At 39.9% G+C, this 25540-nt stretch overlaps 1 protein-coding gene across 7 annotated transcripts in view; it reads right to left on the bottom strand.

Annotated features, from left to right (window-relative positions):
- Nucleotides 1–5019: 5019 nt before the first annotated feature.
- The window catches only part of UROS (uroporphyrinogen III synthase), a 37299-nt gene continuing 16778 nt past the window's right edge, over nucleotides 5020–25540 (bottom strand). For 5 of the 7 annotated variants that reach the window (XM_043550527.1, XM_037905778.1, XM_037905780.2 and 2 more), the window contains exons 5-10: nucleotides 23634–23708; nucleotides 19554–19628; nucleotides 13082–13165; nucleotides 12433–12518; nucleotides 10021–10119; nucleotides 5020–6109 (exon numbers count right to left, since the gene is read on the bottom strand). In XM_043550527.1, the coding sequence (XP_043406462.1) occupies nucleotides 5984–6109; nucleotides 10021–10119; nucleotides 12433–12518; nucleotides 13082–13165; nucleotides 19554–19628; nucleotides 23634–23708 (545 nt within the window). In that variant the 3' untranslated portion in view covers nucleotides 5020–5983. Of the gene's footprint in view, nucleotides 6110–10020; nucleotides 10120–12432; nucleotides 12519–13081; nucleotides 13166–19529; nucleotides 19629–23633; nucleotides 23709–25540 lie in introns of those variants that run through there. The other 2 variants (XM_043550529.1, XM_043550530.1) reach the window with 2 other exon arrangements.

Genomic DNA, 25540 nt, shown 5'->3' with positions numbered 1-25540 from the left:
CAGAGCAGAAACTAATCTTATTGTACTAAGTATTGCAGGGGGTCGGAGGGAAGGTGGGAGGAAGGGTGACAGGTGTATTAAGCATCTTTTTTTCAACACATAGGGGCTAAATTTTCATAATTGGCCTCTAATTTGAAATGCCTAAATGAATAAAGACGTGTTATTTACCCCTTTACAAAACACACGAACCAGAGGTCACCCAATAAAATTATAAGCAGCAGGTTTAAACCAAAAGGCAGTATTTCTTTACACAACGCTCAATCTGTGGAACTCGTTGCCAGGAAATGTTGTGGAGGCCCAAAGTATAACTGGGTACAAATAAGAACTGGATAAGTTTCTGAAGGATAGGGCCTTCAATGGCTATTAGTCAGGATGGCCAGGGCTGCAACTCTATACTCTGCTGTCCCGAAACTCCAACTGCTAGAATCTGGGACAGGATGACTCAATAAATTACCCTGTTCTGTTTACTCCTCTGAAGCATCTGGCACCAGTCATTGTTGGAAGTCGGGATACTGGCCTAGGTGGACCATTGGTCTGACCTAGTATGGCCGACCTTATGTTTTTATGAGTTACAGAAAAAGGCAGGAGAAAAATGGGAAAAAATGGAAGTCAATAAAAAAAATCCTGCCTGGAGTAAAAGCAAGGGATAATGGAGTACGACTATTGCAACTCAGTAACGATGCCTCTTTCTGAGCAGTTTCCAGCAGTCTTAGAGCAGGGGGGACGGCATTAATACTTAAGGAGGCCTCTGTGCGGTAGTGGTGTGGTTTGTGGTATTTCTAAAGTAAGTAACTGAATGGGATTACAATGGTAACTGTGTGACAGGGAAGAAAATGTATACTAGTGGCGTGAGCACAGATGCGGTAATCTCCGTTGACTTCCCTTTCCCCCCCTGTATCTCTTGCCTTTTTCTGTATTTCATAAAAGCATAAGAGGGAGCCTATTCCCTCTAATACCAATTCCTCTGTGACCTTGATTAAGTCATTAATTTCTGTCCTTCAGTTTCCCCCTCTGTGAACTAGGGATAATAATACTACCCTACCACGCAGGAAGTGTTCCGAATATAATTTAATGTTTGTGAAGCACAGACAGATTCTTGCAGAAGGCACTACAGGACTGGGCCTGTAATACGGACCCAGCAGCCTCTGGAGTGAAGAGACGTTGCAGCAGGGTTGCATGGAAAGACAGCTAGTAAATGACCTCTCCCATCCCACACAGCCAGGCTTTTAGGAGTATACAGCCTCAGCAGTTCCAAATATCTCAATAAGTGCTTCATTGTTGTTATTTAGTAATAGCCCAGAACCTTCTCCCCAATATAGGAATGGTACCAGTCTGAGAAGCACCAGCCTTTACTTTAGAGGGATCCCTGTCACTTACTTTCATACCCAAGAGCACACCTGTCAAGTTTGGTAATTCTGTGAGAGCTCTGGGGAAGACAGTGACGTGGTTATCAGCTGGGAGACGGAATTTGCCCTTGGATTAGCTTTCATGGCTGTGGAAGACCAGAGGTGGGGTGAGGTGCTTCTGTGCCCCAGAAGCTGAGAAGGCAAGTTTGGCTGGATTGATCCCTTTGAAACTAAAAAAAAAAAAAAAAAAAAAAAATAGCAGAAGTGCTTCATCTTATAGACTGGTGGGAGGTTTTATGAAGACAAAAAGGTGTGATTTCCTCTTACCTGGACAGAATAGGATTCAATAACAACAGAAATCTCCATTGCTGAGATCTCACCCGAGGAAAAGTTTGTTAGACCACCCATAACTGGGACTTGTAAGCCAGCAGAGTCTGCTGGAAGAGAGGCTAATCCATCTGCTGCAGTACTTCTTCCCTTAGTGGTGACCAGATGATCCATGTGCTTCATGCACATCTGAGTGTGCCCTGCTAGTGCCATGTTACTGACTTGCAACATCGACCCTGTCAGACCATGCACCCGCAAACAGGCCTTCAAATAAGGATTCGCAAAATACTTTTCAGCAAAAGCTGAAGTGTTCTGACCAGCCCCTGATAGAGATCCAGACTACCCAGTTCCCTTGTTTTAGGCACCATTGTCATGACACTACAAACACAAGGTTACAACCGTGTTAAGGAATCCCAGAAACTAGGAGGAGAGTGCATCATCCCCCACTAGTCCTACAGGGAGCAAGATAACTTAGCCCCAGACTGCTGTCTTTCCATGGTGTCCTCCCTCCAATGCTGGGGACCTCAGAGCAGCTGCTGATTGCAGCAGCTGCTGATTGCAGCAGCCCTGATAAGCAAGGCCATGGCTACATAACTCGTAAAAGGTGCAGGTCCTCCATGGTGATGACCCCTGGCCTGCTGATTTCCTGTGATCCACAGGGCTTGGAGGTCAACCCTAGGGCTTGAACAATGGGGAGAGCAAATCCCCTAACAGAATGACTGGGGACAAACTTCCTTGAGGAGAATCTGGTAGTGTTTACATCCCTGGGTTTTCTTGCAGGAAGGTGTAACTGAGTCCTAAGTTACTTGCCAATAGACAATAAAAGGGCTATTTTGTAAATTATTAGGTGCTTGTTGTCTTTCGAGTATAAGATCCTCGAGAACAGAACCTGTTTCAGTTTTAATCATTGTCTTTTTAAAAGGTATCCTGCAACAAACATCACGCAGTAGCATTAATAACTGCAGTATACAGGATGCAACTTTAAGTGATTCAGTCAGTATTTCCTGTTTATCAGCAAGCAATGGATGATGTTTCTGGACTACACTTCCCCTACTTCTTTTATACCATCCTGTACGCTAAATATGTTACTCAGATTGGATTATAGACGTTGGTGTCTGCCAGAAAGACAGACAGTTTAAAAGAGGGGTCTAAATTTAGTAACTGGCAAATAGTTGAATTCATCTTATACTAATGCTGTCGAGGGAATAAACGCAACCATCAGAGAAACTTATGCTCATCTCTCTGTTCCCAGTCGATATTTCTGCCTTTTCCCCCCTTGAACAGTAAGTTTCATATAAATCTGCTTTCAGATGTCTGACATATTTCACACTATGAACGTGCTGAAAGTTTAAAGCTTTCTGAGTGGTATATTGCAGGGAATCTGAGCAGATTTCCAAATCCTCAAGCAGCTGTAGTTTTATTTTTGAAAGAAGGAACGAGCTGAACTGCATATTTTCTACGGCATAATGATATTACATAGTTGAAGCTGAATGCTATACACCTTGGCTTAGAGTACACTCAATCATGCTAGAGAAAATTGTGACAGAGAAGGTCAACAATTATTTTCTAATCGTTCTCTTCCACTTTTCCTTTGGGACATGTCTATACACAGTCTTGCACCTACATCCAAAGAGCACAGCAACACCAGAGAGTTTTAGCAGATTTTTATGATGAAGTTCTGCTACCAGTGTTGACCACTATTCTTGAGAAGAGTAATTAAAGATTTCACCTTGTGAGGATTTTCAATGCACTTAGGCAAAAACTGATACAAAGTAATTCCCTCAGCTGTTATACTTCTGCAAGCCTATCTCAGCCTAAGGAGTCAAGCCACTATGGACCCTGTGACAGGGTCAGGCCAGATGGCTACAGGAGAGTGACAGAAGGCAGATATATTAGCCCCAGGTTAAGTAGGTCCCTTTTCCCTGGTTAAGGTAACAGGGAAGGTTCCAGAACAATCAGGAACTTTCTGGAAGCAATTAAGGCAGACAGGTTGATTAGAACACTGCAGCCAATCAAGAAGCTGCTAGAATCAATTAAGGCAGGCTAATCAGGGCACCTGGGTTTAAAAAGGAGCTCACTTCAGTTTGTGGCATGCGTGTGAGGAGCTGGGAGCAAGAAGCTGAGAGTGAGAAGGCATACTGCTGGAAGACTGAGAAGTACAAGCATTATCAGACATCAGGAGGAAGGTCCTGTGGTGAAAAGAAAGAAGGTGTTGGGAGGAGGCCATGGGGAAGTACCCCAGGGAGTTGTAGCTGTCATGCAGCTGTTACAGAAGCCAGCTGCAATCCACAAGGCCCTAGGCTGGAACCCAGAGTAGAGGGCGGACCCAGGTTCCCCCCATCCCCTCTCCCAACTCCCTACTTGATACCAGAGGAGTTGAACTAGACTGTGGGTTCCACCAGAGGTGAAGGTCTCTGGCCTGTTCCCTGATCCACTAGGTTGATCAGCAGAGACTGTGGGGATTGTTGTTCTTCCTTTCCCCATGCTGGCCAGTGATGAGGCTAACTGAGTAAATGGCAGATTTGAGCCACGAAAGTGGCCAAACTGAGGGTTGCTGTGAACCTCTGAGGCGAGCAAATCCATCAATAAGCGCAGGACCCACCAAGGCGGAGGAGGTACTTTGTCACAACCCTTATATGTTTACTGGGCTGAGTCATAGTGACATACATATGTACAACATCCATTGACCCAGGTGAATTGTAGAGCAGAATTGGAATCTGATTTTTAACTACTATTTTGGGTAAGGAATTTCTTGTTTAAATAATGTCATTCAGTTCAGACACTTTGAATTAAATCAACAGAAACATAAATCAAATGAGACATTTTTGTGGTGTGCTGTGATGTCATGTCCCCTTACCCGCATTAAAGATTAATTACTTAAATCTTAATAATGAGGATTACAATTGGGCACATCTTGATTTAAATTTTCTTTGAAAAAGAATGTATGTTAACATCAGCTTAAAGTACCTATAGTGCTAAATTTTCTCCTGCCTCAGATAAACAAACTATAAACCCTATATAACATGGACAACTATATAACCACAGGAGTATCTTTATAATGTTTCTTCATTAACACTAATAAACTAGTATTTCTTATTACAAATAAGCCTCCTTTCTTTGAAGGGCAGAAACCAAAAAATTTAGATCTGGTGACATTGGAGTCGAAAGGTACAGCATGAAAATTGTATATAGTAGCACGGATTGTTCTACTTTTAGCTCCATGACTGCTACAATTTTTGCAATATTTATATAAATGCTTCAAAAGATTTTACTACCATGCTCTCCAACCATTATCTAAACAAATATTTGTGCTTATTGAGGTAAATAGGCGACAGAATTGCAAAGCAACCTTCACAACAGATTGTTTTTATTGTAATTACAATTATTTACCATGATCTGTTTTAAACCCCAAAATGTGCTCACAAACAACGTGACATTGAAGCCAAAGCATAAAACGCTGTTTTATATGCTATCGGCTACTCAATGTGGTTTTGTGTGTGCACGCGCGCAAGTAAGTCCAATACTAGCCTTTCACAACTTGTAAACAACTGACTTTTAAGGACTTTAATGGATACCAAATTATCCATACTCCAGCCCTGGTTGAAATTAAAGGGAAAAAAAACTAACTTGTTTCATGCTACCTATGTGGCCAAATTCTGCTTTCAGCTACTAAAGTGCAGCTCTTATTATTTCCAATGAGAGTGTGCGTATGAGGGTGGAATTTGACCCGTGAAGTTTTAGATGCAGCCGTTCTTGAGTACTGAAGAAAGGGGCAATTTAGAATACAAAAGTGTCCTCTATAAACCTGACCACTGACTGAATGAAACAATTTCACTTACTCCAAGTCACTCTGAGCCATATTTTTGAAAGGTATTATGCCATAATGTAAAAGTATATCTTGAATATGAAAAATAGCAGATATAACACTACCCAAATACTTGTTTAATAATCTGATTTCTTAAACATGCTGGGTGGTATTAGTGACTGACTTCTTACGTTTTGGACTTCTGCTGGCTGACATATGGTGAAAATCACTGTCTTCTCTTAATGACCATTACTACAGTGGGTCATCAAAATTAGCCATATATTTGATCTGGACTGATCAATCTAGCTTTTCCATTCCCACCACACAGTGCTGTTACTAGATGGATGGTCAAGGAAGGCTTGAATGATAAGACAGAGAGCATGGCTTTTTAAAAAAAATCCAAATGAATGTTAGTATCGTGGTTAAACACTGATGAATTGTCTTAAATTTCTGGAGGACTATTACAGCAACATGTGTGGTGCTTCTACTCAGGTAAACGGCAATTCTACAGGTGAAGGGCTTTTTTGATAGCAGCAGCGAGGTCTTGGGGAGTAGGGTTCTCTGCGGTGCAGCTCACTGGGATTCCTTCAGCTTCCATTGCTTCAGCTGTTGTTGGACCTATAGCAGCAAACTGAAATGACAAATAACATTTCTACTCTAATATGATCAGATGTGGTATTAGCATCATCTCTTGCTACATTACCTCAGTGTCTTCTATCATTCTGCCCTGCCTCTAATCAAACTTAATGAACATGACCAAATTTAGCTGCTTTGTAATGACTTAGTAAAGCTTATGGCTTAGTTCACTGATCCAAACACTTAAAAATCCTATTGTTTTCATACTCAAAGAAGATAGATTTGAACATGCGTCAGCCTTGTCAGTGCCAATTCAAGCAGGCACTTATTCTTGGCTTATAATAATCATGAGAAAATCAAATTCTATCCAAAGGAGGAAATGGATTGGGGAAGTCAGAAAAAAACACCTCCTTCTGAGGAAAAATGTCCCTGCCAAGGCTACATCACCCTAATTCATGTTAGGTGATCCTGTTGCAGGTGCTTGGCTTACAAGTAAGATGCAACAAGTCAGTATCAGTCAATAAGAGGGAAGAAGGACAAGGCTGATTGTAGTAATGTTGGGTAGTTATACAGGAATGCAATGTGTACAGATTGATGCTTCTGAATCAGTTACAACTTTGTGTTTGTCCCACACACACCCATAAGGAGAATCCTACTATATGCTGAGTAACTCACTTTGTGCATACATTCCAGAATGCTGTAAACTTTGCTAGAGAGAAAGTTATGTGGCCCTTTTGAGCAAGTTCAAGTTACTCTAGATATACTGAATCATCAAGTCAGTCATTCACCAACAAATCCTTAAGGTACATCTTCAGAAACTGCCAGCACCAGCTTTAGTAGAATCTTCACTGAATGCAAAGAAAAATTTAAAATCTCAACAGAGAGCACAGAGTTTAAGGTTATATGTAAGAGTATTTGTACTTCCTTAAATTTAAAGCCCAGAAGCCCTGTAAGTAATTTTGTAGTTACTAACTCCAAGTCCAGCAGCACCTAGAGTTCATCTAATGTATCTCTCGTCGTCTTCATGCCACAATAAGAAATATGTTGATATATTCACAACAATAATCCACATGAGATGCTGAAAGAATTGTTTACTTCACCCTGGTTTCCCTTTCAGTTGCTTTTTAAATTCATAATTTCATCTGTTTATTGGTGGATGATTTATTTCCATATTCCCTGGAAACTCTGTAGTAATTCCCAGCAACTGATGTGATACATAAAAATGATGATCCAGTGCATACTTCCCTGCTGTTGAACTCATCCCACAAGCTGCTTCTAATCCCGGGATACAGCCTACTGATTCTTTTAGCCTACACAAATATGAATTCCTATCCCTCTTACTCTCTGCTAAATGCAAATACCACCACATAACACCATGAAAGAGTGTACAAAGGTTTGTGTCCCTGAAGAGGAAAAACAATACAGCAAACAACTTAATTTTCACTGTCAAGTTTCACATGGTATGATTTTGTTAGTCTGCACTGCAAGCGTGGTAACAGTAGAGATATGTTGGGGCCTGTGACAGGGTATATAAGACCCTCTGAGGCCCCTTGCTGGAGGCTTCGTGGCCCTGCCACACCCTGCCCCAGTAAAGGGCAGTGGAGAGGGTCCTCCGAGCTGTCTAGCGTGGCTGTGTGGGACACAGCCAATCAGGGCACAGCAGGTCAACATACGAAGAGCTGCAGGGCCAGAGTAAATTCCAGTTCTTTGCTAGAGTTAGAGGAGCGTGGATGGTGTGTGGTTGGCTGAGGGACCTTGCAGGACCTCTGACGAGGTAGTGCTGCCAGAAGCAGGAAGAGTGAGAAGGAGCCCTGAGCTGGTTGCAGGGACTCCATCAGGACAAGGCCCTGAGACAAGGGTGAAAATGGCACAGGGCTGTGGGGAAGTAGCCCAGGGAATTAGAGCAGCAGTGTGACTTAGATACAGGGACACAGCAGACAGCTGCTATCTACAGGGTCTTTGGGGAACGTGGCCTGGACACTGACGCACCCCAGAGGGGGTAACTGAACTGCAATGGCTCAGCTGGAGAGCTACGGCCAGAAAGGTCCTAAGAGAGCAAAGGCTTTTTCACCAGGGAGGGAACCCAGGGACAACTTGTAGAGATGTTACAGAGACACTGAGAGAGACCCCTGTTGGACTTGTACCCCGGAAGGGGTTTTGCTTTGCTTTCATCAGACAGACTGTGTGTGACTCAGCCCGAGGGCTGAGTCACCAAAGACACACCACAGAGAAAGTGCAGGCACATGCAGTTAGCCAAGGGGGGCGCTCACGAGAGATGAGTGTGCCCCATAACAGGGCCTTCTTTTTATATTTTAAAATTACATGCACTATACTATCTGTTTCTTTTCAGGTTCTTATACCACCCTTTTTATTATAGTATCTGAGCACCTTCCACAAGTGCTTTACATGATGTGACTAGTATTTGTCACGTAATTCTCTCATCCCCTCACCCCCCTGCCCTTTCGTGAGGGTTTTTTCTTTAAAATTTTTTTGTGTGTATTTACTTTTTTATGGCTAATGTGCTCTGGGTGCTTGTTCTGGAAAGGTCAAATCAGTGCACCTTGGAACAGAAAGTGATGATGTTTGAGATTGTGTGGGTTTGTTCCATAGTCTTGGACTGGATGCCGAGAAAGTTCGGTCTCCTATACAGATGAGCTTTACCCTTGCAGTGGACAGTTCCATTGTGCTTGTGGGGTGGTCCTGTCGACCACAGTCCTCAGCCTGGAGCTTTGGACTTTGAAGTTACTAGTTTATCTTTTGGACCATAAAAGTATGTGTACCCAGAATCAGGACTTAGGCCAAAGTCTTTCTATATTGTCAAGTAGATTTATTTCTTTAGTTATAAAAGGTCTAAACTAGAGGGTAATCCAAATCCAAACAGCCCCCACTTTTGGCAAACTATGACTCCAGATCCAACCTCTATAGCTGGTCCCTGTTTGAATAATGAGCTGTTTCAAACCCCGTACATTTTGGAAAAGTTCATATTCTGATCTGAACTTTACAGCTCATCTCTAGTGTGAATGTAAATTCCTATAGGAAGACATTTCTTGTGTCACGAGGAAAAACAATATGAGAATTTGGGGGACTGAAGAAAAATTTCCCTTCAGCTCAAGTGTATCTTTCACCTTAGGTCAGAAAGTGGACCAGAAAAGTATGTGTCCCTGTTTGTCAATTATCATCCTGAATGTGAAGAAATGATTCATTTGATAATAGATTACCACAGAGAGGCAGCTCAAATTCATATTGCAGCGAGTCAAACAGAAGTAGATTTATCTTTGTAGTCAGTTGCACCTCATTTCTCCCTAACCCCATGATGGAGGACCATCTCCATAATAGGTGCACCTTGCGACCATTTCCATTATTTTCTGAAGGTACCAACCTTATGTAATTTATACTCTAAGAAGGGACCTATGTTGTACAGTTAGTTTAATTTGTGCAATGATCTTAAATGCATAAAGGAAATGTGATGGTAGAACTTTTAATTTTTTTTTAAAAGAAGACCAAAAAACCCTAATTCATTATCATTCACTTAAAGTGCTGTGGTAGAAGGAATTTTCAAACTGAAGAGGTCAAAGTTTAAAAATCTATTAATGAATTACTCATTTCTAATACTGTTAAATACACAGATTTCAACAAGGGATTTACAAAAGAAAGAGGTAGACAACTCATTTTAACTCGCACAAGGAATCTGATATTTAAAAAAAAAAAGAAACATTGTCTTTGCACTAATTAGCCACTTTCAACGTAAGATCTCAAAGACCTTTACAATGGCCAGTAAACATTATAATCTGTATTTTACAGACAGGTAAACACAGGCAGAAAAGCATGGTGACTTGTCCAAGGTCCCAGAGTAATCGAGTGGTAGGAAGGAATAGAATTTACCTCTTCTGATTCCCAATCCCTTGATCTAACCACTAGACCACATGCCTCCCCGCTATGTTTTAACACTTTTATTGGATACTTTACCTTAATTTGATTAATAAGATCACCAGAAAACTTCTGAATGTGCTGGAGACAAAATCTGACACCAGATGGACTGAAGAATGTGATGCTTGCTGGAATACCCTGTATAGAAGTAAAGAAGGAACAGCAGCTTGGAACATGTTTCTCTTGACTCTAGCTGCATATCGTAACATGTTTTCATATCAATCTCTTCAGCAGTCTCTCTATGTAGGCACCATGCTGTCAGCTGAGAAGTGCTGAAGTCAGCCAACAGGAGAGATTTACTGAGGACAGTCTGTGGTTCCTGACCTGATGCTGACAGTCTGCCAAGACTGCACTACACAATGGACCAACTGAAATTCAAGTGTTGTGTGTTCGTTTTTTTTTTTTAACCATCCGTTTTCCAAGGTCATGAGACGATTGTGAGCTCTTTGGTAATAACAATATGGGGATCAGGATGTTTCCTTTTTTATTAATGACCCAGATGGGGCACCCTTTGGATTCTCTTACTCCCGTTAAACAGGAAACTTCGATACATTATTCTCCTAACTCCCTTCACAAACATGTCCGTTCTGGACATATTCCTGATGCCTCCCACCCTGCATGTCCACCCTGTTCACCCTAAACTCTCCCAGTCACTCATTTTCTCTCTCACAACCAACAAACTGGAATAGCTTCAACAGGAGAGACTGAGAGAGACCCACCTTAGAATATCTATAGCCCAGTGGTTAGGGCACTCTCCTGGAAGGTGTGACCACTGGGCTACTGCTATAAGGAGACTACCACCTCCTCTATTTTTCATGCAGAAGGGCTGACTTGGCTTAGGCCTAACTCCAGAGAAGAGTTCACAGCTGTGAATCCTGAGCACAGATAGACACCTAATTCCCTTTGAGGGGTGGGGCTTAGGCCACACCCCTCTCCTCAGCATTTCCTATTTACTAGCGTAGGCGACTCCCCATTCAGCATGCTGGCTTCAGTGAATTCCTTATTAGGCACCTAACTCTCCCCATGTATTGCATAGGGAGCCTGGATGCCTAACTCAGGGTTTTGAACTCCAGTAAGAGGCAGAGAGCCTAAAAATTAGGCATCACAATGCCTAAGTCCCCTTCGTACACTTTGGGATAGATTCCCACCACCACCACCTTATATTTATGCAGGGCACTGCACATTTAACCACAATAGAAATATCAAAATTTAGGAGCTAGAAGCTTATAATAAACATTGTATTAGCTTAGCCTTGAATAACAAGAATGAACACCTCTAATTGCAACAGGAAATGAATTCCATAACAAGGATACAAAATTACAAGATGTCCTGGCTGCTACTTACTCACATTTATGACCTGTAGAAACCATATGATTTGATAATTATGACTTTAATATTCATCTGAAACATATAGTTAGCACAACATAGCAGCAAGGCTGGGGGGACCACAGCCATTCAGGACTTTGAATGTAAGAAGAATTTCAAAATCAATATGTAATTTAACAGGAAGTCAATGCAAATAACATGCTCAGGCAAGCGAGTGTCTATAAGGATGCAAGGCTGCATTCAAAATACGCTGAATCATAGATATAATGCAGGTTCCTGCAAATAAAAACATTCCAATAATCTAATCTTGAGAAAACAAAAATGTGTATCAGTGGCTCCAAATCTATTTTGCTATCCACTGATCTCAACCTAATCACCTTTATTAGATGGCAAAAAGAAGCTTTAGTATGGATTTTAAGAAACAGATCTATGTGAGGATAGGGTATCATCCAAAATTTTTACACTTAAAATGGAATCAGTAACACATTCTCAAATAGAATAATCAGCGTACGAACATGGCTCAGCAATCATGGAGAGCTGATAATTAGTGCTGAATTCAGATTCATAAAGTTGTAGCAAACACATTCAGTGACAGAGATCGTATATCTATGGCCATAAGTAAGTAAATCATTAAATACCGTTAGTAAATTTGTCTCTGATGTGACATGATCTAAATCCAGACTTTTTCAAAATTTCAGTTTTATTAAGCAGATCAAAAAGAACAAGGTGAATATGTAATTGTTTATAAAATAGTTTTCCCTAGTAATCCTGATACAAAATATAGCTTGGAAACTGGGCAAAAATTTGAAAGGTCTACCATCAAAGGTTGTTGTATTTTTTCCTTCCCACAGAGGCATTATTATCTATATATTTTAGGACTTTCTATAATGTCTGTTACCATAGTATTTAAGTGCCATTGTATTTACTGAAATTTTCTGGGTAATTTCCCCAAATTTAAGGACCGATTCACTATATTCAAAAGATTAAAGCTATAGCCCAGGAATTCTTCTCACAATAATATCTCGTACAGATAACTGAGGGGGAAAGTAGTACGTTTTTCATCAGGTTTCATATATATATCAGAAAGCTTTACATTTACACTGGTGACCATTGACTGTGCCATACCTGTTGTGAGAAATAATTCTTCAAGGATTCTTGGAGACTGGGATGTTGAGCAGTTTGATAAACGGTAAGGCTTTCCAGTGAAATACCTGTAATTAGAAGAGAGAAAATACATCAGCAACTAAACAGGATTTTAATAGCTCCCATTATTCCAATACAACACTATTATAATATTGATTGCATTAAAATATATTACTTTAAAGCCTAAGATGTAGGAATATTTCTTTTAAAAGATTCCTGGGCACTTCGTGTTACAAGATGCAACTACAGTACTTTACATGTCTAGAGCATTTTTAATCTGAGGATCTCAAAGCACTTTACAAACACCATTTAAGCCTTGCAACGTCACTGTGAATAAAATAAACATAGTAATTGCCATTTTACTAATGGGGCACTGAGCTAAAGAGAAGGATCAAGTTAGCTTCCCAATGTCAGAGATGGACTCAATAGCATTGCTGGAAGGAGAACTGAGATCTCCTGATTCTCAGTCCTGTCCTCTAATCTCCAGACAGTACAAATCCAATACACACAAATCCATGGATGGTTCACAATGAAGAATAAGCCTTTAATCTTTTACTATTACTTTGAGGAAGGGTGGGAGTTTCCACAATAAGTTAACAAATTAAAATAAAGCTCTAAAGCCTGCAACAACCTTTTTCTTTGAGTATTGTTGGAAGAACTTCTCTTTTGAGAGATCCACAAGGAAAAAGAAGAGGTGATGAATTAGGTGTTTCCCCTGTAAACAAGCACATTAGCAAATTTAAATCATGGTTACATTTTTAACAGTTGGCACAAATGACACTTTAAAATGTCAAATTTTGAATATATACTGAAAATGCAGTATGCTTCATCATAAGTGCATACAAAACTAAGATCACTGAAAACATTCGTAGTTCAAGCCACGTCTGCAATTCAGAAGGCAGAGGCTATTTAGCATGTAAATTAAAAATGATTCCATTGCTGTAGTGTGAATACATTGGCTAAAAAGATCTGGTGAAAAGATAAATTGCATTCCTATATTCTATTTCCTTTGCCTTTCAATAGAGAATACCAAGTAAAATGTAAGTTATCTCCTTCTCGACAGTCACTCCCCAATTTTCAGACACATACTTGATTTAGAGACTAACCAATTTATTTGAGCATAAGCTTTCGTGAGCTACAGCTCACTTCATCGGATGCATACTGTGGAAACTGCAGAAGACATTATATACACAGAGACCATGAAACAATACCTCCTCCCACCCCACTCTCCTGCTGGTAATAGCTTATCTAAAGTGATCACTCTCCTTACAATGTGTATGATAATCAAGTTGGGCCATTTCCAGCGCAAATCCAGGTTTTCTCACCCCCCCCCCCCAAAAAAACTCCTGCTATTACCAGCAGGAGAGTGAGTTTGTGTGTGTGTGTTTCATGGTCTCTGTGTATATAATGTCTTCTGCAGTTTCCACAGTATGCATCCGATGAAGTGAGCTGTAGCTCACGAAAGCTTATGCTCAAATAAATTGGTTAGTCTCTAAGGTGCCACAAGTACTCCTTTTCTTTTTACGGCTGTTACTCTGATACTTGATTTGCTATTCAAAGGCTTAATCCAACAGAATGTAGCTGCAGCCATCTGAGCCGTGGATAACTCCATGATAAGTCATGCTATGTAGAGGATAGAACAGGCAACTGAAGAAAGAGACAGAATGCTTTGCAAGGGCATTCCAAAGCTACCTCTAGCAACTCCTACTCCCTTTACCATGGTGTCTCAAAGGAGTCTCCCCGCCCATCCTTACTTTTTGAGATGGAGGGCCCCCATCCCTAATTGTTGCTATGCTGGGAGGAGCTTGCTGACATCAATTGAAAGAGCAGGAAGGCTGCTCTTTCCTGGTTGATTTTTGGAAAGGGGACAATGTTTGATTTGTATGTTTCTGATGCTTGCTTCTTCATGACTGATCAGTTAAATGGAGACATCAGCTCAGAAGGAGATGATACATTTGGATTACAATCTCTCTAAGATCCTTACCCACACAGCTATAAGATCCTATAAGGCACTATCAGATGGTTTTTCAGATCTCTATGTTGGCATTTTTAACGGTCTATTACTGGAATCTATGTACCCACAAACCCTATCTGATATGGCAGGCATGAAAGTGAAAACCCATTCCAACAAGAATGACGGCAGTGTTTGTGAACAGAAGCTCCCCACTGGATGGGAATGAGATAACATTAACTGTATTTTGGGAATATTTCAATCTTTTGCTGGATTTTAGGGATTTTTAAAATAAATTGAGGTCATTGCTTCAGAAAACTGTTGCTGTTTATTGCAAGTAGATTGTGTACTTATAAAAAAGAGGTGAAAGATAACAGAGGAAGGAGGGATATGATTATATTTCTCTGTAAAATGGTAGCGTGCAGAAGCCCGAATCAAGATCAGGGCCTCATTGAGCTAGATGCTGGGGGAAGTAAGTGTGTGTGTGTGTGTGTGTGTGTGTAATCTGGATCACTATTTATTTCAAGGTTCACCAGAAGGCCAGGTGTATATGGGCAGTCTTCCCAGTCTTTTTCTATGCTACTGCCCATCACTGCTTTCTGCTTAAAACAAGACAGTGGTTTGGCGGGCGTTTGGTTAACATTTTGAGTGCTTTTAACAAAAGAAGTAACACAGCTCCCTCCACCATATTACGACTTGAAATACTACACCATACTCGATATTCTAACCAAACTTCCTGTAGTATCTGTTTCTAAATAATGTTTTTGCAATTGTTATTTTTACCGCTGAAAAGAGATCCCAATTGGGGAATTAATATTTTAATGAAATGGGGGTCCATGTCAGAAACAAATGAAACTATGGAAATTACCAATCTTCCTTTTTTCCTAAATGGAACAACAAACTCCTTGTGATTTTTTTCAGCACTAAACAACATCTGAGCAGTGGACATATTCTAATAAAGACTGTGCACACATTTGCTTTTTTATAGGATACTTAGTGTAAAAAATATACTGAGGCACACAACGGTCTGAGGCAAAATTCTGCACAACTACATTACTCTTTTTTAAATAAGTGAGGTCCTTAAAGAGAATTTTCTTCAGGAGTCTATCGGAACAATAAACCACAGATTGAGTTGTTTATTTTAAGCACTGAAAGGAGATTCTTGGTTTTCAGCATTAAGCACCAGAGTTGCCTCTGGGGAAAAAACAGACACCATAGTAAAAATCAAATCGAAGGACCTTATTAGCAGTCAACACAGATTGATCTGAATATCCTAATTGCAAACTGAAGTTTTATTAGGACCCAGAGACATGTTTGTAATAAATTACAGGAAGCAAAAAATTGAGATAAAATGCAGAAGAGTATTCTGTGAGATAAAGGCAAAATACATTAATATCACTCCAACCAAAGCTCATGTCAGTTAATTGAAATGCCAATGTGATATCTGGAAAGTAACACTAATCCCTTTTGACTTGTGTTTACAAAGCAAAGAATAATAGTTCGATAGCTCTGTATCAATATACAATGTAACAAACACTGGCCCCAGAAGCATCCTCTAACTTACATAATCAACACTACAAAGACATTAAATTCTAATAAAGCTAAAAAGATTTGTCTTGAAAACAGACTGAAACTACCTATTTAATTAAGGAGTCATTTGATCTATTCTCCTGATTAGCTAAGCCAAAGACATAGAAAGTGAATAACAAAAGAAATGTAACCACTTCAGGGGTTTTTTTCTGAGCTGACAGCAAATATTAATGACATACAATCTTCTGCTCTATCTAGATTTAGTCTTCTCATTTAATTCCTTATTTGTAATTTTATGTATAAGCAAAAAGAAATAGTTGACTAATAAGTGCATAATGGAAAACATTGATTCAGGACATTATTATAATTTAACTCTTACCTCAGAGGTTGTTATAAACAATTTGATAAATTGATTGCCCCTATTTATACCCAACCTGATAAGACTGAGTTTGGTTATGTTTATATCAGCAACAGGAGTCCCCACTGATTGAAATTTTCTATATTGTTACGATACATTCAGGATTGCATTTCTTGCAAGTGTACTGAGAGTCCTGCAATTTTGTAGTATTCTAAAATGTTGCTTGTCATTTAACAAGAAGCTGCCCTCAGCCCAGGAATTTTTCCCAAATTGGTGTAAAAGGTACAGTTCCTGCTTTCCTGCTGGTGGCTTCCAGAGGCTGCTGTTGGTTCTGGAGGTAGTTCACCTGCTCTCACCAGAAGGTACTGTTTTCCATCTGGCTGCCTCTATCAGTACCAGCTCCCTGCTCTGCACTGCCCGAGTGTGTGCAGAACAGGGAAGCAGCTGCTGGGCCAAGAAGAGTGAACAATAAGCTGGGATAAGTGTATCAGCAGAGCAACCCACTGTCCCTCCAACCCACAGAGAACACACGTGGAGGAAGAGAAGGGGCTTACAGAGGGGGGAGTGAGACAAAGTCTATTGGGGAGAGGGCAGTGCTTTTAATGGACACACCCAGGTGGGGGCAGGTTATCTTCCTAAAAGTAATATAAGCAGCAGCCAAACCAAAAATCTCTTTAGATTTAATTTAAAACAAAGGGCTAGTTTGCCCTCCCTCCTTTTCATCACTTTTGAACCAGCATGGTAGTCAATCCTCTATTTTTTCCAGGGCTGCTGTTGTACTCATTGCAATGGTACAGTCATTTATTGGGGTCAGATAAAGACTTCCTTTTCTGTAATACAGCACTGTCTTGGAGCAATCAATAGAGCTCTTAAAGGTCATTTTTCTTTTGTGCAGTTCAGGTCTTTTCTTATTATTGGATTTCCTAAAAATGTCACAATTCCAGGCACTGGAGAGTAATCTGTGGTATTACAGATCTTTTTTTTTTTTTTTTCTTATCTTGCATATATCCTAAATCTATGATTTTTTTCCACATTCTCAGATCACATGGCCCAGACATCTGTCCTCAATTCTTTCAAATTCTCTTCAAAATGCACCTTTTCTGCAAAACCCACAAATACTAACCTATAATCCAAAATTACAGTTACCCACACATTTTTAAAAAATAATCTCAGAGAAAACCTTCTGTATTGCATGATCTTTAGGACAGGGACCATGAGTTGTTCTTTTATGCCTTGTGCAGTCTTGTATAGGCCAAAATATTACTACATTTTTCATTTCCAGAATTGTTTTTATTTAAGTCCACAGCTATCTTTCTTGATTATTAAGATGATTCAATTTATTTAAAAACCTGCTTATGCAATTCAACAAAAATCTTGTAGCCTCTCTGTAAATAAAAGTTTGACAGCTCTAATCCCACTTTTTCATTTAGCTACATAAATTTCTGTTGTGCATAAAAGACTGTACTAATAACCCTCCACCCACAACAAATGTTATGTCCAATGGCCAAAAAATAATCTGTCTAGGTTCTGACCCTGTGTCCATCACTACAGTATTTTAGCACCTCGCTAGAAGATACATGTAGTCAGCAGGATGATAAGGTGTGGTCAAGTAATGAAGTATTTAAGACAGCAGCTACAGTAATTCACCTAACAGCTAGAATAACTGCACTGATCACCATCTGTGTTTCTGCATCTGGCTGCCCAAAGGTGGACCATTTTCATTTTATTGGTTAAATTAAATGACTTTTCACAGCCTGGGTCATTCTCAGTTCTATCGATGGATGCTGCCTATGTACCGAAACCAATGTTTTCTCCCCTCCCCCACAATGTTTGGAGCAGAAAGCTCTCATCTCCCTGGCCTGTAAGAAGCAATTCTTCAGTTGAATGGTTATCTCCCCCAATCTTCAATTTCACTATCTCTTTGAGACTCTGCAGTGCAGTTTCCTTAACTCCCTGATACCTTGCATTGCCAGCAGAGGGACAAACTCAGTATTCAGTGGACTTAGGGTACAGAGCACCTAGACACTGGGTGCACAACCTTATAGAGCTTCTACAGCTGGCGCACACACAGAGCTCAATTTAGCAATAAATCTCAAAGCCTTTTTAACATTAATTCCTGCCTAAATCTGTTGATCTTCTTTTGTTAAGTATCTCATCAAGCAGATATCAATCTGAATTTGCACACACTTTAAAGTCAGTATGAACATCAATTATGAACTCTCCTAAACACTATATTATCAGAAGTTCTGATGCCAATCTCACTTCCCTAGCAATTATCTTTTATGGCATAGGTTTCTCCTAAGTCTAGAATCCCAGCTGTTTGATCATGAAACATCTCTGTACAGCTTGTAGTTGTTCTATCTTACAGTTGCCCAATAAACAATAATCAGCCACCAGGCCTAAACATGTTTCTCAAAAACACTACTACAGGGAAAATTGATACTTTAAATTTCTGATTATGGAGCTGGTTGGTTCCCCACTATTTGTGCATACAATACATAACAATTTAACATCATGGCTATATGAAATGCAGGTCAGTATAACAAAAACTAATAAACACAATACCTAAGCTTTCTAAATTAGCATTTTGCACTGGACCAGCTGACTTGAAATCACATAGAACAGACAAGAGTTTGATACTGTTAGAAGCAGTTAGTAGTCCCGCATTACAGCTTTCACCATAACAAAAGCTAAGTTCAGCTTTCCATTGGAACCTTCCTCCCACCCCGGCTTTCATAACTTTCTCAAAACAATTCTCGTTTGGGACTTGTCTGGTTAATTGTGAGGGAGAAAGGGTTATCCCTTTATCTACTTTTGAATCATTGGACAATGGGGTGGGGGGCGGAATGCCAGCCTCATTTGGTTTGGGGTAAAGTCTAATTCTGCAGCAAGGAAAGTCAGTATCAAGGGGACATGGAATATCAGTTGCACCAAGATACATAAACAGGCGACATCTGCAGCTCTGCCTTTCATTACGTTATGAAAGTCATGGCTAATAGGGTCAGTAAATGCCACTTTGTCTGTTGGACCATAAAATATTTTATAATTATTATTACAATTTACTTCCTATAAACTAATATACTGATTGGATTCTGTATAGCACAAACCTATTTATCCAAAACATGTTGGGGACATCTGAAGCATTCCCACAAATGGTGTTTCAGGATTCTACTGAACACCTCTACACAGACTACGTGCAGTACTTTAAAATAAATTTAAATAAGTTTAAAATAAATTTGCCTTAATTGAAAGATTTCTGCATACTTGCGCAAATGTATCCAGCTAGTTTTTCAGCATTTCCACACTTTTCTCCTTGTGGAGCAAGGCCAATCTCCTCCACTGTACGAAAAGTAACAAAGAAATATATTGTTTGACAGAATGTGACAACCAATCTGAATTTATTTTCAGAAACACTTGAATGGAAAAAGGAGATCCAACTTGATCCATCTTTTTCTGAACTTCCTTTAGATTTTCTTGAATCATTTTTTGAAGTAACGTACCACCTAAGGATTGGATCCTTGATCACACAGAGGGAACTGCTTTCGGAGAGCAACATGGGGGATTACTGAGTATCTAAACTTCACTCTGGAGCCTGTTTGTGGGTAAAGCTGCAAGTCTGTCACGGAGGTCACAGATTCCGTGACCTCCGTGACTTCTGCAGCCGCTCTTGCTGGCTAAGGCTGCCCGAGCTGGGCAGCCCCAGAGCCAGCAGCAGCAGTTTGGGGGTGTGGGAGGGGGCTTAGGGGCAGGGGGTTGGATAGGGTAGGGGGGAAACTTACTTCAGGGTGGGGACCTCCCACTGGCATGGCCCTGCAGCTCCTAGGCAGCGCAGGGGCCGGGGGGGCTCTACGTCGCAGGCCGCCCGTGCCTGCAGGCCCCACCCCCACAGCTCCCATTGTCTGCGGTTCCCAGCCAATGGGAGCTGCAGCAGACGGTGCTTGTGCCCCTCTGATGCCTAGAAGCTGCAGGGACACGGAGCCGGGTAGGGAGCCCCTCCCAGCTCTGCCAACCCTGCTCTCTCCCCGCCCCCGACCTCCCAGCACCAGCAAGGTTCCCCGGCCGTGTGCATCAGCCCACCTCCCCCCCAGCACCAGCAGAGGTCTCAAGCCATGCCCCTCGGCCAGGCTCCCTTTCCCCCAACACCAACGGCAGTCCTAGGCCGCCCCCCGCGCACTGAGCACCTGCAGCCACCCACCCAAGTTTTAGTCACAGGTTGTCATAAATATAAAGGGACGGGTAAACACCTTTAAATCCCTCCTGGCCAGAGGAAAAACCCTTTCACCTGTAAAGGGTTAAGAAGCTAGGATAACCTTGCTGGCACCTGACCAAAATGGCCAATGAGGAGACAAGATACTTTCAAAGCTGGAGGGGGGGAGAAACAAAGGTTCTCTCAGTCTGTGTGATGCTTTTGCCAGGAACAGAAAAGGAATGGAGTCTTAGAACTTAGTAAGTAATCTAGCTAGATATGCATTCAGTTCTGTTTTGTTTAAATGGCTGATAAAATAAGTTGTGCTGAATGGAATGTATATTCCTGTTTTTGTGTCTTTTTGTAACTTAAGGTTTCGCCTAGAGGGATTCTCTATGTTTTGAATCTGATTACCCTGTAAGGTATTTACCATCCTGATTTTACAGAGGTGATTCTTTTACTTTTTCTTCAATTAAAATTCTTCTTTTAAGAACCTGATTGCTTTTTCATTGTTCTTAAGATCCAAGGGTTTGGGTCTATGTTCACCTATGTAAATTGGTGAGGATTTTTATCAAGCCTTCCCCAGGAAAGGGGGTGTAGGGTGTGGGAGGATTCTGGGGGGGAAAGACGTTTCCAAGCGGGCTCTTTCCCTGTTATATATTTGTTAGACGCTTGGTGGTGGTAGCAATAAAGTCCAAGGGCAAAAGGTAAAATAGTTTGTACCTTGGGGAAGTTTCAACCTATGCTGGTAAAAATAAGCTTAGGGGGTTTTCATGCAGGTACCCACATCTGTACCCTAGAGTTCAGAGTGGGGAAGGAACCTTGACACAGGTATTTTTAGTAAGTCATGGACAGGTCACAGGCTGTGAATTTTTGTTTACTGCCCGTGACCTGTCCATGACTTTTCCTAAAAATACCTGTGACTAAAATGTACCCTTAATCATGGGCCCCAAATTTACAGAGGGCAAAGGTGCCCGTGTTGGCTTGCTGCACAAAACAGGGTGCACTCCCTGTGATTGCACCTGTGCTCCTGCTGAGCATATAGACACAGCTCATCAGGTGTGTAGCTCCCCTCTGCAATGCAGGATAAAAAACTGAAAATCCAAGAGTACAATATGTCTCTTATTCACCATAAAGGCATATATGGTGGAAATCCCAAATTAACTAAAAAGGGTCAGATGCGACTGGCTCAAGCTTCCTTTCGGTCCATATTATTTTCTTTATCTTGACTGGTACTGTGAATTGTGACCTTCTATGTGCAGTTAAATTAATCTCTTTTGCACTTCTAGAAATTAAATCCAGATTAGCCCCATGCTAAGCAGCCATTCAGGATCAGATTGTATCAGTCTTTTTATTTAATCCATATATGCTAAATATCACTAAACATTTTAGGTCTCTTGCACAAAAGCAAAACATCTGATGCAAAGCTAAGCTATCTTTTGTCTCCTTGAGGCTCTCACATACATCCTGGTAGACTTAGTGAGATTTATACAGTCATACGGAGGGGAATAAAACCCCGTATCTAGCTCTGGAGTCTTGCTTGTCCTCATGGGCATGCGATTATACGATATTTTTGCAGGGAACTGAACAATTGCTCAGGCTATGTACTTAAACCAAATTGAGGTGGTATAGGCAATGAGATAGGTGCAAGCAATCACATCACATAGCTATTGACATCTGCTAATGAAGAACATCATGCAACTTGTAACAAAACAGTTGCCATATAAATTCATCTTCTAATTCAAACAACAAAATGTCATCTAGCACGCTGAAGTTTACAAGCAGACGGGGTTTAAATGAAATTAACATATCATTTAAAATGTGCCAAACTAACAGGAGGAAAAAAACCCACAGTCCTGTACACTTTAAATAACACAATATTGATTTATCCAGCAGTACCCCAGCTAAATGTCAAATGTTCTACACTTTCTGATTTAGACTTTGGTTACCCATAACACTAAAAACCACACACACAATAGCTAACAGTAGCAGAAAAACTGAGAATCAAACTGTGCTGCTTGTCTCTTTATAGGCCTATGTTGCATCTTGTTTACCTATGTGATGTAGTATCTTAATAGACAGGTTTCAGAGTAACAGCCGTGTTAGTCTGTATTCGCAAAAAGAAAAGGAGTACTTGTGGCACCTTAGAGACTAACCAATTTATTTGAGCATGAGCTTTCGTGAGCTACAGCTCACTTCATCGGATGTCTTCTGCAGTTTCCACAGTATGCACCCGATGAAGTGAGCTGTAGCTCACGAAAGCTCATGCTCAAATAAATTGGTTAGTCTCTAAGGTGCCACAAGTACTCCTTTTCTTTTTATCTTAATAGAAGAAATGTAGAACTTGCATGGGACCCCGAGGTCAGACTTAAACATAAACACTGAGTTAGAGAGTTATAACCAATGTATCAGGCCAACGAACAAACAGTGAATCTACACATTAGATAAAGTGGTTAAAATTAATTCAGCTAACCATATACTGAATAAGTCATTTATAAAATAAAGTAAATAAATAAAACTGATATTAATAAAACTGAAAAAGTGCAGTAAACTCCAATTAAGAGAACTATATAATAGCTGATTTGTGCTACCAGCCTACCGCTGCTTTGAAATGCTCTCAAAACAAAAACAAAAGGCAAACAACTTAGCTATCAATTAATAGGATTTCAACATATGGTAGAAGGATTCTTTGTCCACAGCATGAGTTATTTGTACAACATAATTAAAACAATGTATACAATTTCTTTAAACTCTCTGATGGTGGATCACAACATAGAAACAATGGGTGAAATCCTACCCCCTTGAAGTCAATGGGAATTTTGTCACTGATTTCAATGGCACCAGCATTTCATCCATACAAAATATACATATAAATTCAATACCTGTTTTTTTCTTTTTTTGACTAATCTTTTAAATCACCATTAATGTAATCGCAATTGCATTATAATAGGGAAAATAACGTGCACCCCAGGGCCATATCCTTAGCTGGTGTTGTTCTGATGATATGTATAAAGCTGACTTTTTAGAAACTTTCACTTGTTAATGAAAAGGAGCTTCTTATGCCTTTGTTCTGTGCAACCTTGAGCTAAGGTTAACGCTTCAAGAATTGTACTGACGAGGCTGCTTTGTATAAGGGTTTCTTCTTTAATCCGGCTTACCTAGAGAAGCTGTAGCTTTTCCTACAACATACGCTGATTTGGTATTCCATTTTTCTTGTAGAGAATTTCTCCAGGCTGTAAAACATTACATTATGTGTAAGCATTTGGCAATAAAGCATAAACACTAGAGTATTTGGACTTCTGCCCAAAAGATTGCTTATTTATCTTGAGAAATCTGTGAGCACACCAAAATACTAATAACCAATACTACACTATAAATGTCAGCAATTCTACGTGTACAAAATAAAGATTTTAAATCAGATATATGGTTCACTCTAAAAACAGTCTATAACATGCTTCAAAAAGCTTTGGTTGAACAAAGACTGTTTTCAATTACTTGTGTTAAGTAGTATTTTTAATGCATACTTGCATGGTACCAGATCAACTGTAACTTGTAATGCTCATTTATATTTTGACGTTAACCAGGAATAAAAACTCAGTTAAACTTGCAGAAGAAAAAGAATTCCAGAGCAAAAAGTGCATGATAAACTGATGAATTTCAAATTGCACAATAAGGATATCCAGTATAGATTCAGTCATAAAACTGAAAGCTTAGACATAGAATAAATCCAAGATTTCATGCCAACAAATCAAAGAATGGTAAATAAATCCTATATTCATGCACTGGAATACTTCAGTATACAGCTCTATTATTTTATAAAAATAAGAAGACAAATGTATACGCTGATTGTGGTTTGAATAAAAAGAAAAATAGATCTATCAATATGGAAAAAAAAAATCCTAGAGAAGCAGACCCCAAAATAAAATGGCTAGGAAATAGCTTTTCTTTCTAAATATGTTAGTTAAATTATAGCTTCACACTGAACAATGTTGTTTGGCTCCAGCCTCCTCTTCCCAATTCCTGAAAAACTGATTGAGCAGAGATAGATCTGATAGGTCTCCTATTATAATGCCTTATATAAAACAACAGCACAGACTCACATGAAATATACTGAGTTCATTTCTGCCCTTCAGTTTTTTTAAAAAATGGCTTAATAGAAATAGAAAAGATCCAGAGAGAGTCGTGCAAAAAAAAAAAATAAAATAATAATAATAGTAATCAGAAGAAAGGAAAGCCTTCCATATAAGGTGATATTGAAAAGATTGGGACTGATTAGCTTACACAGGAGTCCGAATAAAAGGAGACATGTGTGATGCTACACACCTTGTATTCAGACCCTACACACTATTGTAACAATCTTTGTATAAATATCTTTGTGAGGTTTCATTTCAAAACTAATAACACATTGATCATTAACATTTTTGCATGATGTATGCACAGGGTGTGTACAAAAAGTTATGAATATATGCTGGAAATACGACTAAAGTGTGTTTAAACCAAGCATGTCGAGGGAGATGGTAAACAGGTCTGCCTTAGACAAAGGAATGTGTATTTGATTCTCTGACCAGCCTGTTCTTCAGGCAAAGACAATGAAGGTCCACTTTTACATATTAGGTAAACAAAGCTGTTAAACTAACAAGACGGGGAAGAAAGAGCATGGAGCTTCCTTTATGACCAGACTTCATGTTGCCTTCCTTGTAGTTTGAAAAAAACTTTATTTTGAGGGGTAACCCTCAGAAGAATTCATTTAAAAGGTTTATTAGTCTATCAAGACAGGGGTCTGAACCTCAAGTGATAAGCAATTGAATTAACTGATTGTATACAATATTACTATATTATAAAAGTGTATAGAGTGAGGTCTTTTATGAAACCCCATGACACAATAGTGATTAATATCAGTGTGAACTGTATATGTTAACAGTACAAAAGAAATTATGGATACTCATTGATATTAGGCTTTCCTGTCTGTGACCAAAGGGAGAAACATCCTTTCCCCCAGATAGGAATGCAGACAGCTGTCTACCTGTCTCCAATTAAATTATGCAAGGTGTGACCAGATATACTG

Source organism: Chelonia mydas, chromosome 7 (assembly GCF_015237465.2).
Source record: "Chelonia mydas isolate rCheMyd1 chromosome 7, rCheMyd1.pri.v2, whole genome shotgun sequence".
NCBI lineage: Eukaryota > Metazoa > Chordata > Testudines > Cheloniidae > Chelonia > Chelonia mydas.
This window is presented reverse-complemented; position numbering and strand designations above follow the sequence as displayed.